At 49.4% G+C, this 17596-nt stretch overlaps 1 protein-coding gene and 1 long non-coding RNA gene across 9 annotated transcripts; both read right to left on the minus strand.

Annotated features, from left to right (window-relative positions):
* Positions 1-900: 900 nt before the first annotated feature.
* On the minus strand, positions 901-4604 carry LOC123166995 (uncharacterized). Its single transcript, XR_006483741.1, has 4 exons — positions 1931-4604; positions 1432-1546; positions 1277-1337; positions 901-1157 (listed from the first exon to the last, which is right to left on the minus strand). It is a non-coding gene; the product is annotated as an uncharacterized lncRNA (long non-coding RNA).
* Positions 4605-12524: 7920 nt separating this feature from the next.
* LOC123166723 (uncharacterized) lies at positions 12525-17201 on the minus strand. Of its 8 annotated transcripts, XR_006483676.1 has the most exons (7): positions 16629-17200; positions 15531-15615; positions 15315-15445; positions 14696-14784; positions 14420-14503; positions 14185-14282; positions 12525-13281 (listed from the first exon to the last, which is right to left on the minus strand). XR_006483676.1 is itself a non-coding variant. In XM_044584513.1 (4 exons), exons 1-3 carry the CDS (start codon positions 16978-16980, stop codon positions 14212-14214), a joined length of 507 nt encoding a protein of 168 aa, XP_044440448.1. In that variant the 5' UTR covers positions 16981-17197; the 3' UTR covers positions 12525-13281; positions 14210-14211. The 8 variants fall into 8 exon arrangements, 3 of the variants coding, with proteins under 3 accessions (XP_044440448.1, XP_044440446.1, XP_044440447.1); XR_006483675.1 differs by having other exon boundaries at positions 15315-15615; positions 16629-17201; XR_006483677.1 differs by lacking the exon at positions 15315-15445 and having other exon boundaries at positions 16629-17198.
* Between the last annotated feature and the right edge of the window lie 395 nt (positions 17202-17596).

Genomic DNA, 17596 nt, shown 5'->3' on the forward strand with positions numbered 1-17596 from the left:
CTACTCTGACGAACAATATGAAGTGCGTAAGCAATAATATTCACAATTTTATTTTATTACCATCATTTGTGTCGAGTTTCATTTATTCATATATATATATATATATATATATATATATATATATATATATATATATATATATATATATGTATTGACCCCCTTCTTCAAATTAGATGTTTCGGATGCGGGATGAACTCCTAGCAGAAGATCGTATGCGAGCAATTCAAGAGGAATTGGCGGCATTCTTCCTTGACCACGTGATCGCTGAAAACGGAGAATACTATGTGGACCCTGTGTTCTTACAATTTAATTAGGAGATTATATTATAAGAGATAATTATTGTATATATGTAGCCGGTAGTGTCAGATAGATATACGAGAACTTGTTGTTCAACCAATCTCTCGGAGAAGGAGAGGTGGTCGATATCACTTCTCTCTGCATGCATATGATCTTCTGTTTCCTTCATTTGCTTACTAGCTAGCGTGTCTAGTCCTCTCCATACGTATATAGTACGTAGCGTCGACCAAGCACGGAGATAAGAGAGGACACTTCTCTCTATTAATTAGCTAGCTAACACAATATGTGAAACACCTAAATTAACCCCCCAAAACCCCCCAACCCCCCCCCCTTTCAAAAAAACAAAAACCCCAGCCCCTGAAATGCTGACGCGTGGATGCCTATTGGTCCCGGTTGGTGACACCAACCGGGACAAAAGGCCCTGCCTATTGGTCCCGGTTGGTGACACCAACCGGGACAAAAGGCCCTGCCTATTAGTCCCGGTTGTTGGCACCAACCGGGACCAAAGGCCCCCTTGCCTGGGCTGGCAGCAGCGGCCACGTGGAGGACCTTCTGTCCCGGTTCGTGTAAGAACCGGGACTAAAGGGTTAGGGCTTTAGTAACGACCCTTTAGTCCCGGTTCGAAAACCGGGACAAAAGGCCCTTACAAACCGGGGTAAAAGCCCCTTTTCCTACTAGTGTAGTGCTTTCCAGAAAACTATCAATTCCCTATTTAAGTTGAATAATAATATCTAGGGTATCACATGTAAGCAAAGAGCAGGACTAAACCATAATAATGTAACCAATAGTAAGGTCCTCTTTTTTACCTTGTTCGCCAAGGGAGATGACACATGGCTCTTGCTTATAGTAGTAAAACGAGGCTGACAAAAGAATAAATAAATCCATCAGTCATAACATATGTGCTTATATACAACACTATACCTTGCCACCAATTGCCATGAGAACTCAAACACGTTCAAAGATGGACGTATAAAGGTACCTCCACATCATCAATATCAGAAAAAACTTTCTAGATCAGCATCAGCTTTACTCTTTTTCACCTAAGGATGACAAATAGCATTCAGAAGTTGATCAGGAGCAATCAACTTGACAACATGAACCCAAAAGCGTCCAGGTAGACTGAACTGAAATTACCATTGCATGCTACAGGTAGCTAATACACATTCCGTGTCAGGATCCTTTAAAGCTAGATGAAAATTCAAGTAGAATTGGGTATATCAGTGTATTGTCTCTGCTTCTTTTGAGCGATCTGTAATGTGCAAATAAATGGAGTCAGAGTCCATAGGCTGGAGTTTGCACGCCTGAAAAATGGATATGAAAATATGAGAGTGCTAACTTCTTCATACTATTACTACCAAATACTTTGTACACAGGCGTTCGAACAAACATATTGTGTGCACCAGCAAAACAAAATACTCCCACAAAATCTTGCAAACATGGCAAGAGGTCAAGTGAAATGAAGCAAACCGGAGTGCAGCACCGGACCCAAACTGTTAGCATCACTCAGATAATAGCTACGTACTATTTTTTTTATGGTGAATACAAACAGAAGCACAAAGAGTTAGGTATTGGCTGTGATAAAGATACGATTTTTAGATAACATCATACACTAAATAAATAGATCGATAGTTACCTATTTTTAACATTTGATTTCTCTATATCTTGAAAGTGCCATGAGCTCTTTTCTCCTGTCAGAATACACAAGAAGCAAATAACAAGGCCTGGTGTATTATCAGCAGGTGAACAACAATAACCAAAGGACTAAAGCATTGTGCTGATCTGAGCAATAAATAGGAAAGAGGATGCATGATATCGTGATCTCACCTGGGGCAAAAATCCTCCTCTGCACTGGACATCCTCGACACAGACAGAAAGCTTCAAATTCTTCAGTAGGAGATCCAAAGAAAATGACTCACATCTCCATCCCCACATTCTTCCCATCCAGTGTGGGTTTCAGATCGACGCAGACGACGTCGTGGGGTGTGTGTTGGGGCCTGCCACGGCGGAGTAGGGGCCGACGACCGCATGGACATCGTCCGGGTTGTGCTCGTCCTCCTGCTGCATCCTTAGGATGAGAGCTCACGCCGCCGCCCGCCTTCTAGCTCTTGCCGTCGCGGCTGTGGGAACGAGCAGCGCCGCACCTTCCTACCACCGCCACTGCGCGAGAGCTCAGATCCGTAGGCGCAGCGGCGAGCGGAGGCGTCGGGCCCGAGCCCCGAGCCAGTCAGAGAGGCGCTGATCAGGGAGAGTCGCCGCGTTGCTTCACCATGGTGCAGAGATGAGGGGAGGGGCAGGGCGGGGAGGGGAGGCGGCAGAGAAGGGGAGGGAGTGGCTGCGGCGAGGGAAGGGAAGGGGTGAGGTTTTCCTTCGTGAGGAAGGCAAATCCTTCTGGTTATCTTGCCACGACACACAAAGATTATTTTCTCCAATCAAAACGAGGCGCTCCTGCCCAACCCGTTCACTAGCTCGAGTTTTCTTTTGTCCTACCTGTGCCGACGTGGCTAGCGCGAGTGATCGCTCTTTACGCGACCTGTAATGGGTTTAATAATTGGTGCTACTCCGTATAGAGCGTTAGTGCAAGGCACTACAGTTATACTAGCTTAGACTTCTAGTGATCATATGATGTGCACTGCGAACAAAATAAGGTTCAGTAGTGAGCTTAAGTATTTGCAAGAAACAATGATGATTAATTAGACACAAGTGTTAGCTGATATATATTTTAGTTGCACAATGATGGTTGGCACCATCTTTCCATGGACAAATTTCTTAATGACCTCTTTGATCAGTATTGTTTTTGTGGGAATTGTTAGAATATAAACGTATTTAGTTAGAGATAAGAGAGATGGAGATAGAATTAGTTTTAATATACTATGACTTGTCTTGTACTCCAAGTCTCATCGCATGTTGTACTCTATATATACCCTTACGAGGGTCAGATCAATACAACAAAACAATATTCATCCATCCAATATTTTCCACATGGTATTAGAGCGGTTAGTCTCACGACGCCGATCCTAGGACTTCTCACCACTTCCGCAGCGCGCCGCCTCCGAGGAGATTAATCTCTTCGCCTCGGGGGCACGGCATCCGATCGATCAAAGATGTTGAGATCGGTTCCTTAGTTAGATTAGATCAATTTCTCAATTTTCCAATTTCGGTTAGATTAGTTCTTCTTTAGACACAAATAAATCTGAGGCCCTATTATCTCAAAAATCACAGGAAACCGGTGGAGAGATCGGTTCCAAAAATCTCCTCCTCCAAATCCAGTGCATGGTGGTGCACTGCTGGCGTACAGGTCGACGTAGTACCAGACCCGGCGATCCTAGCGGACTGATATGCTTCGACAACACGCAGCATCGGCCTGGCGGGTCTTCGCCGCGCATCTCCACCGATGCGTCCACGACCGGCGCCTCTGAACGAGCCAGCACATGCAACACCGGGCGCGACCGTGATCCAGAGGAGCAAGCCGGGCGCTGGCGGTCCGGGAGCAGGCGCTTTCATGGCCGGGCGATGCAAAACGCTCGGCAGCCGCGGCCTAGGCAGGCCGATGGAGCGGCGCCACCAAACAGTGTCCAGATGCCCTCGACACCAGTCGGCGTTGTTGGCCCAGACCCGACGCCAAGTACTTTTTGGCGACGGCAACGACCGACGATGAACGACGATGAAGACAAAGCGAAGCTAACTGTCTTGGTTTCTGCCCCAAGGCTCGAGCGTTCTTGAGCGATTGACACCGTAGCCTGCGATGTGCACGTACAAGCTAAGCCACCAATCTAGTTGATTGATTCCGGCCCAAACACAAGATGCACGTACGCACACAAGTCGCTAGATTGATAGCAAGAGGAACGTGTCGTTCCTGCTACTTCTTTATTGCTTTGATGTGTTAGATTACATGGGCCAGGTACATGTATATATATATACTAGTTTAGACTAGCTACCTACATGACCGGATCGGTCCGGACTACTAATCCTAGTTGGACTAGGAATCCTACAAGACCACGTACACCTGCCATGTACTAATTCATGTTTAAGTCTAACAATCACCTCCCTAAACATGATGTGGTCCTACACGACGTCATCACGTCATAGCTCCGACGCCGATCCTTGTTCGCATCTTCAAGTGCTTCTCTCTGTCCAAAGTCTTGGTTAGGATGTCCGCTAACTGATCGTCGGTGCAACTATAGTTGACCTCCATCTTACCTTCTTCCACGCAGTCTTTTATGTAATGATACATCGTATCAACGTGCTTGCTCCTATCATGCCGCACTGTATCTTTGCATAGAAAAATTGTAGACTCACTGTCAACATTGAGCACCACTTGTTCCAGATCTCGATCCATGAGATCACCCTGTAACCTTCCTAGCCACACACCTTGACACCCCACAATGGTACCAGCAATATACTCTATTGCATTAATTGCGGGTGCTTTGCTCTTCTTACCCAGCTCAAGACAAGGTTCCATTGGAGCGTCAATTGGATTGCAATATTTCATGGCACGGCTTTCAAGTACCTTCCTTCTGTATGCCTCCTGGCATAATGTGATCCCCTCCATCTTTTGATGTACCTCTATCCCATGGTAGTAGCTCAAAAGACCGAGATCATGCATCTTGAAAAGCTCTTTCATCTGTAGCTTGAACTTTGCAATCAACTCTTCATCTGCTCCGGTAATTAATAGGTCGTCGACATAGATGCCAACTAGTAGACGATCCCTTCCTTCACCTCGCTTGTATATTGCATGCTCTAGTGGGGCTTTCTCAAATCCAAGAGAAATCAATGTCCGACCAAGTTTGATGTTCCACTCCCGAGGTCCTTGCCATAGCCCATACAAGATTTTGTGTGATTTTAGTACCTTGTGCTCTTCTCCCTCTTTGATGAAATTTGATGGTTGATTCACATACGCATCTCCTTCTATCTCGCCATTCAAAACCGTAGAGTTTACATCCATGTGATGTACCTTCCATGAGTCCTGAGCCGCGAGAGTGATGAGTAATCTCACCGACTCCATCTTTGCAATGGGAATGAACACTTCTTCGAAGTCCACACCTTCCTCTTGCACATACTCTTTGGTTAGTAGCCTCGCTTTGTGCTTCATGCACCCTTCAACATCTTTCTTGACCTTGAATTCCCACTTGAGCTCCATAGCCTTTTCACTGTTGGGAAGATCCACAAGCTCCCATGAATTATTGTCATGGATCGACCCCAACTCTTCTATCATAGCATGACGCCAACACTCCTTTGTATTTGCGTCCACAAATTCCGCCGGTTCCTCGGCGCTTGCTAGACACCGTCGCCCACTCCCGTTCACCATTACCGGGTTAATCATCCGAAGAAATTTCTCCGGATATGGGTGTAACTCCGGCTGTAGATGTTCGGGTGTAGGTGGTGTCCTTTCCTCCACATGCGCTGTCGACGTCCCTCCTAGACTGGTCGGCAGCACCGCAGTTGTAGCTGAGCTCACGCCCACACACAGGCCACCAGACCAAACCCCACGCAGGCCACCAGGCAATGTGCCTTGCCCATTACCACCCGCGGATTGGCCTGTCTCCTGGTCCGGCTCCTCTTCTGATGCGTCACATGTGCCTATATCTTTTACTTTGCATGCTGAGACGTTGCTGCTGCTGCCTTGTGCACTACTTGGTAGGCTTCTAGTATGAGAGCACTCCTGCTTGCTTGCTAGTAGGCTCCTGCTACAGCGGTCAGCGCATTGCATGCTGCTCCTTGGCTCGCGTGACGCAGCATACTGGACCGCCGGTCGCACGTAGGTTCTCCGACGAAAGCCTGGACCATCCACAATGACAGCGGGACCTTTTTGCCCCACTTTGCCATCCTCTGACGTGACGCCTGTGCTTTTTATGGCGCTGTTTGCCGTCGTGTACATGCCTGGTGCGCCTCCAGCACCAGGGCACTCCTTGCTTGCATGTGCAGCTGGCACTACACCTCCGGGCCGATCGCACGCAGCGCCCGCTGCACCCGCGCGGGGTACACAGCTTGCCAGCGCATTTGGTCTACATCGCGACACGACGCCGGTGCTTCTCTTCTCGTGGACTTCCGACATCACGGACGTCTTTGTTCTTTCAGGATGCAACACACAAAGGCTGCTTCTCCATGGCCGAGCGCACGCGGCAATCGCTGCTTTCGCTCCAGCAAAGTTGGCACTTACGTTCATAGCACTGACATAAGTTTCGGAATCACTCCCCGCATCTGTAGCTTCGACACAGGTTTCCGAACCACGATCATGATGGCAAACTTTTTCTTCTGCAAGTTCGACAATTTCTTTAGTCAACGCTTGAGAGTCTGGATCCTCCTCGTCCACCAGTTTACACATCAACATCATGTCACCATCATCTTCTTGCTGGACAATGAGCGCCTTCTGCTTCGGTGCTTCCTCGCAGTCAGCCTTGAAGTGGCCGAGGAGACCACAGTTATAACACCTCACTTTCCTGATGTCAAACTTTCTCCTCGGTGGTGGTGCACTCTCATCGTCTGAGTCGTCGTCTGAGTCGTCGTCGGAGTTGGCGAAGTTCTTTCTCGCCGAACGCTGCTTCCCCTTCTTCTTGCTGCTGCTCATGGATCCGCCTCTCTTTTCTAGGGCGATCCACTGTGCCTTCGTGAGCATCACAAGCTCGTCGTTCCTTCCGTCCCCAAGACTGTACCGCATACGCTCATCGTGAGCCTTGTACCGTCCGACGAGATCGTCGATGGAGAGAGTCGCGAGATCGACGCACTGCTCGATCGCCGTGACAATTTGCAGGTACCGGGGAGGGGCCGCACTCAAGAACCGCCGGACAACCGAGGCCTCCGTGAGGTTCTCTCCAAGCGCGCGAATCCGATTGACAAGAGTAGCCACCCGTGAAGCGAACGCATCCACGGACTCATTGTCGCCCATGACCAAAGTCTCATAGTTCCTTAGGAGAGTTTGGAGATTGGCTTGCTTGACGCGAGTGTGTCCCTCGAACATGAGTTTCAGCGTATCCCACACCTCCTTCGCCGTTGCTTTGGCGATCAGGTGCTGGAGGACATCCATCGGCATCACCGAGTAAATCGCCGACGCCGTCTGCCGATCCTTCCGGTGCTCGGCTCCCTCCTTCTTGAACGCGTTGCCTCCTGGGTCAACCGCGTCCCATAGCTCGTTGGCGCGGAGACCACACTCCATGAGGGCCTTCCAGACCCCGAAGAATCTTAAAGGCTACTCGGTGACCTCACTGACAAGGAACCGGAAGGAGTGGTGCTCTACGTTGACAACAAGTCCACGATTGCTCTATGTAAGAATCCAGTGCATCATGATAGAAGTAAGCACATTGATATAAGGTATCACTACATACGGGATTGCGTGAAAGAAGGCAAGATTGAAGTCAACTACATTTGCACTGATGATCAGCTTGCAGATATCCTGACCAAGTCTTTGGGGCGACAGAAGTTCACGGAGATGCGGGGAAGGATCGGCGTCCAAGCTGTGAAGTGAGGACATCGTGGTTGTGTGTGTGGGGGGGGGGGGGTGTGATTGTTGAAATCAACCATGTAGTGTGACCAGTCCGGTACGGACTTGGTACAGTCACCAGGTAGGATTTGTATTTGGACTAGGACTAGGACTAGTAGGACTAGCTTAGCTAATATATATATACTGCTGTACCCCGTGTAATCAGACCAGATCAAATCAATAAAGTGCAAAGGCTCGACACGAGCCTCTTGGCCAACTCGGCGAGTCTGTGTATTGTGTTCCGACCACTTGGTCTACGGTAGCTAGCTAGACACGAGAATCCATCCACCAGAGTGCTGGCCTGCTTGTTTACCGCTGTACGTGCACGTCTCCGTCGAAGCAGCCGGAAGCAATCGGCTATAGCTTGTACGTCGCTGCGTATTGTCTGAGAATACTCGACAACAGCGTCAGCAAGGTCGGGTCTGTGTCAACAGGCGTCCTGATGCTCCCGCAAGCAGCAGCGAAGGACACGCGGACGTCCGATCACGGGAGGGCATAGCTCCCGCACAAGTCTCTCTCGAGCGGATCTCCTGCCGAAAGCAACTCGCGTACGCGGATCTCCGACGTGGGCGGGCGTCTTCAGCCGTGGGCGTAGAAGGCCGAGCAATCAATTCCCGTTCAATCTGGTGGGCATCAACTTGGTCAACAACTCCAGCAAGCGCAGGCCACGTGCACGGGCGTGGACTCCACAACTAGCTTCAACTTCGACGGCATAGATCCTCGTCACTTAGGGAGCACTCCCTCGACCTCGACGGCATAGATCCTGGCCACTTCGATCTGCTCGACCTTAAGCATCCTTTCACGGAGGATGAGATTTGGAACGCCGTGAAGAATCTGCCTACGGGCAAAGCACCCGGTCCGGACAGGTTCACGGCGGAATTTCTGTGTGCATGCTGGACCACGATCAAGACCGACATCTGTGAAGCCTTCGACAAGCTCTACGTCATGAATGGCATGGGATTCCAGAAGCTCAATGAAGCATTGCTTGTTCTACATCCCAAGAAACCGGACGCGGCCGCGCTCTCTGACTACAGGCCGATCAGCCTGATTCACATCGTCGCCAAACTTTTCGCCAAGGTCCTCTCCCTTCGTCTGGTGCCTAGGATGAGCCAGATCGTCTCCACCAACCAGAGCGCATTCATCGCCGGCCGGAGCGTGCACGACAACTTCCTCCTTGTCCAGCAAACGGCGCGCGTGCTTCACAACCTCAAGGCCCCGCGCATCCTTCTCAAGCTCGACATTGCGAAGGCGTTCGACACCGTATCCTGGCCCTTCCTCCTTCAAGCTCTTCGCCACCTTGACTTCGGGCATCGCTGGTGCGAATGGGTGTGCATCTTAGTCTCCACTGCATCCACGCGGGTTCTCATCAACGGCAACCCAGGCCCCCGGGTGGATCATGCCTGCGGGCTCCGCCAAGGCGGCCCGATATCCCCGCTCCTCTTCGCGATCGTGATCGACACCCTGAACTCTCTCCTCCAGCACGCGGTCAGTGCGGGAATGCTACAACGGCTAACCACCCGCCATGCCGCTTCCAGCATCTCTCTGTACGCTGACGATGTGGTCGTCTTCTGCCACCCGACCACCACGGAGCTCGCCACATCCGCGTGCTGCTCCGGATCTTCGGCGAGGCCTCGGGTCTCCGCACGAACTTCCTCAAGTGCTCGGCCACACCCATACGGTGCGATGAGGAGGTGGCTTCGACCATCGACTCCACGCTCGCGTGCGCAGTCACCAGCTTCCCCTTGGTATACCTGGGCCTGCCATTGTCCATGCGCAAGACACCCTCCTCGTCCTTGCTGCAGCTCGTGGACAAGATCACGCGGAAGCTGGCCACTTGGAAAGCCGCGCTCCTGACCCGTGGCGAGCGCCTTCCGCTCGTGCGCCACGTGCTCTCCGCCATGCCCGTGCACTTCCTCATGGCTATCGCCATCAACCCGACTATTCTCAAGAAGATCACGTGGATCATCCGTGACTTCCTTTGGCATGGCCGGCGCGACGCCAGATCAGGCAGCTGCCTTGTTAGCTGTCCTCATGTTTGTCGACCTCTCGAGTTCAGCGGACTTGGCGTGTGTGACTTGCACCTCACCGGGATCTCCATGCGCTGCCACTGGCTCTGGCTCAAAGCCATCAACCCCTCGCGGCCTTGGCATCACCTGCAGCTCCCAATGGACGATGTGACGTCTTGCTTCTTCCGCGCCTCCACATCCTGGCACCTTGGAGACGGGAGAACCTGCCTCTTTTGGAGCGACCACTGGCTTGACGGCCAGGCCGTCTCCGAGCTCGCCCCTGGCCTTTTCTCTCTCGTGCCAAATCGGCGCAGGCGGCGCACCTTGGTATGTGAGGGCCTCGAGCAGCATGCAAGGATTCGCGACATCCACGGCGCGCTTGGGATCCCGGACGTCCTCGAATACATCAACCTTTGGCGCAAGCTCCAAGGCGTGACCCTAACCACCACGCCTGACAAGATATCCTGGTGTTGGACGACAAATGGCATTTACTCGGCCAGGTCTTGCTATCACGCTCTCTTTCACGGATCCACTACACCGCCCTCCTGGAAGCTTCTTTGGAGGAGTTGGGCCCCTCTCAACAGCAAGATTTTCCTCTGGCTTGCCTCTCTGGACCGGTGCTGGACGACCGAGCGCCGCGCATGTCACGGCCTCACGCACGACACCGTTTGCATCCTCTGCCATCAGGAGACGGAATCCATCGACCACCTCTTAGCTGGATGCGTTTTCGCCCGGGTCACCTGGCATGAAATCCTGGCCTGGTGCCGGCTCATCACTCCGCCCATGGATGGCGCGACGACCTTCTTCGCTTGGTGGGCGCTCGCGTCCGCCACCTCGCCGAGCAGCCTGCGCAAAGGGCTCAACTCCATCGTCACTCTGACCGCTTGGGCAATTTGGAAGCATCGCAACGCCGTCATCTTCGACGGCCTGCACCCCTCCACCGATGATCTTGTGCTTTCCATCCAGGATGACGCTCGCCTATGGGCTAAGGCCGGCGCCAAGGGACTAGCCACTATTATTCCTGTAACCTGATCACTTGTAGCGAGGCTGAGCATCCTCCTTCCCCTGCTTGCTGCATCCCTCCAGACGCCTTCTAGTGCACGTCTGCATGGATGCCACCTATACCAACTTCTTTCTTCCTCTATCAATGAAATGATACGCTACTAAGCGTATTCACCAAAAAAACTAGCTTCAACCAGATCGTGGGCCACGTAACCACGTCCCACATGCCCATATGCGACTATGAGCGGTCCAGCCCTCGCGGGACATGAGCAACGATGCGCAGGACCTGCCTCATCTACACCGAGCCGCCGACCAGCACCCGCACTGAGGATGAGCCGCCGACCTGCACATGCACTGAGGACGATCCACTCTTTCACCGAGCCGAGCTACATCATCTTCTGCATGGCTGTATCGACCGCCGTCGCCAATGTGTACTGCACGGCTACACTGACGTCTTTGCATCGAGTCGAACAACATCAAGCTGTACGACTACGCCAGGCTACGAGCCAACATACTTCTTTGACATGGCACGACATCGACACTTCGTCGCCGCGGAGGGACGCCTTCAAGCGACGCATTATCACGACACGCCGCTGCAACGTCATCGCCAACACTTCATCGCTAAGGTCTTCATCAACGTGCTCTTCACCAACATCTTCATCAAAATGCCGCCGCCGCCTCGTCCACAAGATGGACACATAGTGTTCTCTGACAGACTTTTCTGCAATATGCGACCTTGATGACGGCAATGACCGTGTCACGACGACGGCATCGACCGTGTCATCCACGACGGCACGACTGCATCGACATGGCGTCACTATAGTGACGACCCCTACATGGCCACACGGTACTGGCAATACCGATGTGTGCTCGATGGGTTTTCTCCGGTCCTAGCAAAACTGGTGGACTCATGCCGATGACACCCTCTGACATCCGCAAGGTGCATCGTACACGACTGCAGCTCCGTTATCTACAACCATAGCGCTATTTTTTGCGCCTCCGGCTTTGTGTGGCTTCATCATCCACGGCGACAACACCATCGACCACGACTACCTCGACCATGGCTGCATCATCATGATCGGCTACCTCGACATCGACATTAATGGCTTGGTCTACAGCAACACATCGGCAACAACTCCAGTCAACAGCGTACGCGTTGTCACCAGCGTCCATGCCACTCCCGCTGTGACTGCGGGATGGAATAGAGGAGAGACACGAAAGGCACCAGAAAGGGACACAGTCACTGCCCTAGGTGCCAACCCATCAGAGACGCAGTTGATGATGACGTAGCGGAGAAGACGACGGAAACGCAAGACTTCAAATTCAGTCGTACTCGTCCGCTACACTCCCGCTATGACTGAGGGGGAATGTTAGAATATAAACGTGTTTAGTTAGAGATAAGAGAGATGGAGATAGAATTAGTTTTAATATACTATGACTTGTCTTGTACTCCAAGTCTCACCGCATGTTGTACTCTATATTTACCCCTACGAGGGTCAGATCAATACAACAACACAATATTCATCCATCCAATATTTTCCACTGGAATTTGAGAGGATTTGAACTCTAAGGATATTTTTCTATGAAAGCCCATTAAATTGTAGGATCGTTTGTTTCCTGTTCACCAAAAAAAGAATTCCCATGTCATTTTAGGGGACAATTACTGTGCGTTGAAACCATTCAGCATTCCACGGAACACAACATCTCAATTCTGCGGTTTTTTCATTCCCAGGTTTTCAAGTTCATGCAATCAAAAGAAAAAGCCCTAATAATGCATGGATAAAAGATAAAACAATACCACCTGGCGGAACAGGTACTTCTAGTCAAGCAAGTTAGTGTGAACGTCAAGATTCTTATCCATGTGTTCCCGGTTTCTCTCAATCGCGCATGTTAAGTTGCTAACATTTTGCCCCCAATCAAAACTGAGGTCTAAAACATACTACTCCCTCCGTCGCGAATTAAGTGACGCAGGAGAGAAATATTTTGCACTAATGTCAATTTTACACTACAGTCCAGTACATTTTAAATTCTGACTTCAAGCTCCCCAGCCCCCTCGCGATCCCCAGCACCTCGCCGGGGTAGGATCTCGCCAGCACCTCCTCTTCCAGCGAGCTCACCTCAAGCTCCTGCTGGCGCCCCTCAGTTCTCCCTCCTCAAGCTGCTCGCGCTCAAGGCGCTCAAGGAGCTCAAGGCCCTCAAGCTCGCACTCCAGGATCTGCTCGCCGGAGGTCCTTCTCCCCTGCCGCCGGTGGAGCTCCCTCCTCAAGCTCCCTCCTCAAGCTCCCTCAAGGTCCCGCTGCACGTTGGAGCCCCTCCCCGCCAGGATCCTACTCGAACTCCAGGCTCTGCTCACCAGAGCTCCTTGTACCCCTGTCGCCGGTGGAGCTCCTGCTCCCCTTGCCCCACGGACCCTGCAATTCACCGCACCTCCACCACACTCCAGGGTCCAGGCTGCTGCTGAACTCCAGGCTCCAGGCTCCTGCTGCTTCTCCTCGGCCACACCTGCAATTCTTCTTGTGCAAATTTAGAAGCAATTTGATGATTCCAGCAGTAGCTCAATTCTAGAGGTATTCAAACTTTCCCTAACATGAAAAAATGGTTGCATGCCTAATTCAGATGCAAGTTGAACAAGGATTGACAAGACAAGTGGCTGGTATAGTGATAGCCCTGTTCAAGAATTCGTCCGATTAACCAGTTAACTTGTCGGTTAATCCCTACTCATGGGGTCACCGAGTAGCCGATAAACTGATAAATCGTCCAATTAATTGATTAAATGACCGATTAACTTGCTGATTAGCCTATTAATCCCCTACTCGCCAGCCAACCGAGCAGCTACCAGTTAACGATTTCCTCAAGAATGAGTGATAGTCAAATTTATGTTTGCTCGGCAATCAAAAAGTGGATCTGTTACAACAATTTTCAAAGAGCCTATGGTTCCTTTTTTCTGGAGTATGAACATTGATGTTATTCTCAAACACGAAAACCAGAAATCAGCAACTTTATAAAGACATGTGTAGCCAGACGGGTGCAAAAATGTTAAAAACCAGAAATCAGCACCATTCAAGTTCATTCTACTCTTAGTTTAACACAATGCCCTGCAGATAAAAGAGAGAAATATGAAGGCTAATTTGAATTCTGCAGCTCAGACATTACTGAAAGAATACATGCTGACCATCTGGGCATCAGGAAGAACATATAGAAGGATACAACCACAATACAAATTGCTTGTCTGCACCTTGCATGAACATGTGGGAGAATTTGACAACTGGATTATTTCATTCCTTACACTAGACATGACAGATGAGTACACGACGGAAGCAAGAGAACAGTTGTAATTTGTGATTTGGACATGCTTGTTAAAGTCATTCATGGAAATATGTCTATAAATTAGTAAAGGTAGATTACCGGCAGCGAAGGAAGCAATTTTCACCTTCAAATGGCCTTGATGTATCCTTTCACCTTCAAATGGTCTTGATGTATCCTTTCACCTTCAACCAAATGATCTGTTGTGTACACAGAAACATTAGCAATTTCTACTCCTCATTTTTAGCGGACTGGATCAATTTTGTTTTTCTTCCTTAACAGATTATTACTCCAGCAGTTTGAAGCAACTGTTTCAAGCAGCAGTAGCAGCACATACCTGCAATAGCAACAGCAGCCATGAACACCACCACCACCACCACCACCAGCAGCAACACCAGCACCATCAGTAACCAAAACATACCTGCAGGTAGTTTTCAAAACATTCAGTTAAATTTACTGTAAAAATTCAGTAAACATATAGTAAAATTTACTGATTTGATTTAACTGAGTTAACTGAGTTTTCAGTGTGGTTTTTCAGTAAACTGTTTAACTGAAATAGCTAGATGACTCTTTGCATGATTTAACCTCTACTTGCAATGGCTAGATGACTTACCCTTTGCTCCTTATTTAACAGGAGACGAGATGTTGCTGGATGAGGAAGAAGCAATTCATCAGGAAGCAATAAGAATAACTTCAGTGAACCTGTCAGATGAGGAAAGATTGCTGTTTATTTTGCTTTGAAAGTGATCAAGAGCAGAGATGGAGCTATTCAGCCAGAGGACAAGATACTCATTGCAAGCCTAATGAATACAGGCATACGAACGGTTGAAAGAATATGGAAAGATGCAAATAAACAAAATGTAGAAGGCAAAGAAGTGGTTGTCGCAAGGAAAAAATCAGGTAGAGTTGGAAGAAAGAGAAAGAACTTGGATCTGTCAAGGGCATCGACAATCCCACTCAACAGAAGGAGAACAGTTCGAGCTCTAGCAAGGTCTCTTGGTATTCCCCGCTCGACCCTACACAGGAGGTTCCAGTTAGGTGAGCTGAAGCGTGTCACTAGCACCGTGAAGCCTACCCTCAAGCCAAATAATAAGATTGCAAGACTGAAATTTTGCACGTCCATGCTCGATGAGCTTTGGATCTCAACTTCACGTCCTCTTTTCAAGCCAATGACAGACATGGTCCATATAGATGAGAAGTGGTATGATATGACAAGAGTGAAGAATACGTACTATCTACTCCCAGAAGAACGTACACCAGAGACAAGAGCTTGCTGGATGATGTAATTTTGTTGTACAGTTCCTTCTTTTCTTTTCTCTTCTCTTTCTTGCTTGAGCTCAAACTATGCCGCCTCTAGTTCAGTCTAATGAAATTAAAAAATGCAGTGGGGTTTGTTTTGCCTAAAAAAAAGGAACATGCATCCCAACTATGGCCAGTAATTTTCCTACCTTCGCCCAGGCTTGGGTTGCCAGCGATCCGGCAACGATGATTCCCAGCTCCAAAAAGAATGATGCAACATTTTTCTCCTGTTTTCTACGTCGTACCGCAGAGAAAAAAAATGTTGTAACAACACTGAAAACACATTGAAAATGCCCCTCATGGGAAAACAAAGTCATGCCATGATTCATGTTTTGCATTTGAGTGAGTTCCAACGCCCAGGGAGGTAGGCCGTCTGGGGCTCAACCTGCCCTTGAAATGATGTCAATAAAGCTAGAAACTCCAAATTGGTTCTTAAACCGGATGATAACATGAAGAAAGACATCGTAAGCTGCCGAGAAAGTTTAACTACGAATTAACAAACACTCCATAAGTTAATAGTCGGACGCCAAGTGAAGAAAGATGCAATTTGGGGAAGGGAAAGGAAAGGAGTAATCGAACATGACAGTGCTCCTATCAGCAAGCAATGAGTTGGAGTAACACATTCAGTTACTCAATAACAATAGGAGCCTAACAAAAAATTACTCCAAACACAATTGGGGTATTGCACATCCATTTAGTCCATTCACAATTTTTTAGTCTATTAAGTTTAACCGAATCAAGCATCAAACAAGGCAAATTGCACATATTCCAAACACGGCTCACAATTGCACATCAAGACCATGCCGACAATACTCCACATACAACTGGACAGAAAACTTAGGCTCAAGCATCAAGCATCAAGACCATGCTTGACAGTAAACACATTTAGATTTACAGAGCCTGACATTTAGATTTACTGTCAAGCATCAAGCACACATGAACCTACAATTTTCACAATTTGTAGGTGATGTGATGCACATACAACTTGCTCTGAAACTTGACATTAACTCCATGAAACTTGCTCTGGAAATCAGGAGCATCAATATTGCACACATCAATTAAGAAAATTTAGCATATTACAGTACCTACAGTAACTGTACTCATGTAAACAGAGCATCCAACACACAATAGCATTCAGTTACTGTATTTAGTTTTTCAGCGAAATCCACTTGTACTCCATGAACTAATCCACTAGTACTCCATGAACCGAATGCTAAATTGGCAAAAACACAGGAGGAAGAACTCACCAACAGTGGTTGTAGCCGATGCAGAACACAGCTCTGTCGCGGTTGCGGCAGAGAGAGCACCGCCGTCGTCCATGCACGGCGAGGAGGAGGTCACCACTTCATGCCAACACCACGGGCATCGAGGAGGAGCACCAGGAAGCGCCGGAGGACACGCTGGAGGTCGCGGACGATTGCATCGCCACCGCAACGGCGCCACTGGATCGAGCTTCACCGCCACCGGATCTTCAACTCCACCGCCTGATCTGGAACTTCTGCCACCGGATGTGTCAAAAATGGAAGCTTTTTCAGCCACCAAATGCTCAAGGTGGAGCGCGAGGCGAGGTGAGGGCGAGGTGCAGCTCCACAGATCCATGAGGGAAGAAGGCAGCGAGGCGAAGCAAGGTGGAACAGGGGCGAGGTCGAGGTGGACGAGAGGACGGATGGGATAAGGACGGAGGGGAGGAGGACGACGGGGAGGAGGACGGATGGGCGGAGGACGGCGGGGAGGAGGACGGAGGCGAGGAGGACGGTGGGGAGGAGTGACGCGGTGGGAGAGGAGTGACTTCGGGGGAGGAGAGGAGTGACTGCCAGGGTTGGGGGCACTCGTTCGTGGTTAAGTCAAATGGCTGGGTTTTTTTGCAAATAGACCGTCGCGTCACTTAATTCGGGACGGAGGGAGTATTTTTCTATATTCTTTTCTTCCAGTCTTCCGATATACATATACTATTATATATTATATTTCCTCTATGCCACTCGATTGACCATTTATAACATAGTTTGGCTGTATGAATTTTTTAAACAACAATACTTCCCACCAACGAAAGGTTGTGTATTAATTATTTATCGTGCCCATGGGCAAGGAGGGTAAGATTCCTATTGACGATCACGTTTCATGTACTCGGGTAGGAGTGAAGTTCACACATGCTACTTCCTTCATCCGTATATATAGGGCCTAATGCGTTTTCCAATGTTGCCTTTGACTATTGATA

This window comes from Triticum aestivum, chromosome 7D (genome assembly GCF_018294505.1).
Source record: "Triticum aestivum cultivar Chinese Spring chromosome 7D, IWGSC CS RefSeq v2.1, whole genome shotgun sequence".
Classification (NCBI taxonomy): domain Eukaryota; kingdom Viridiplantae; phylum Streptophyta; class Magnoliopsida; order Poales; family Poaceae; genus Triticum; species Triticum aestivum.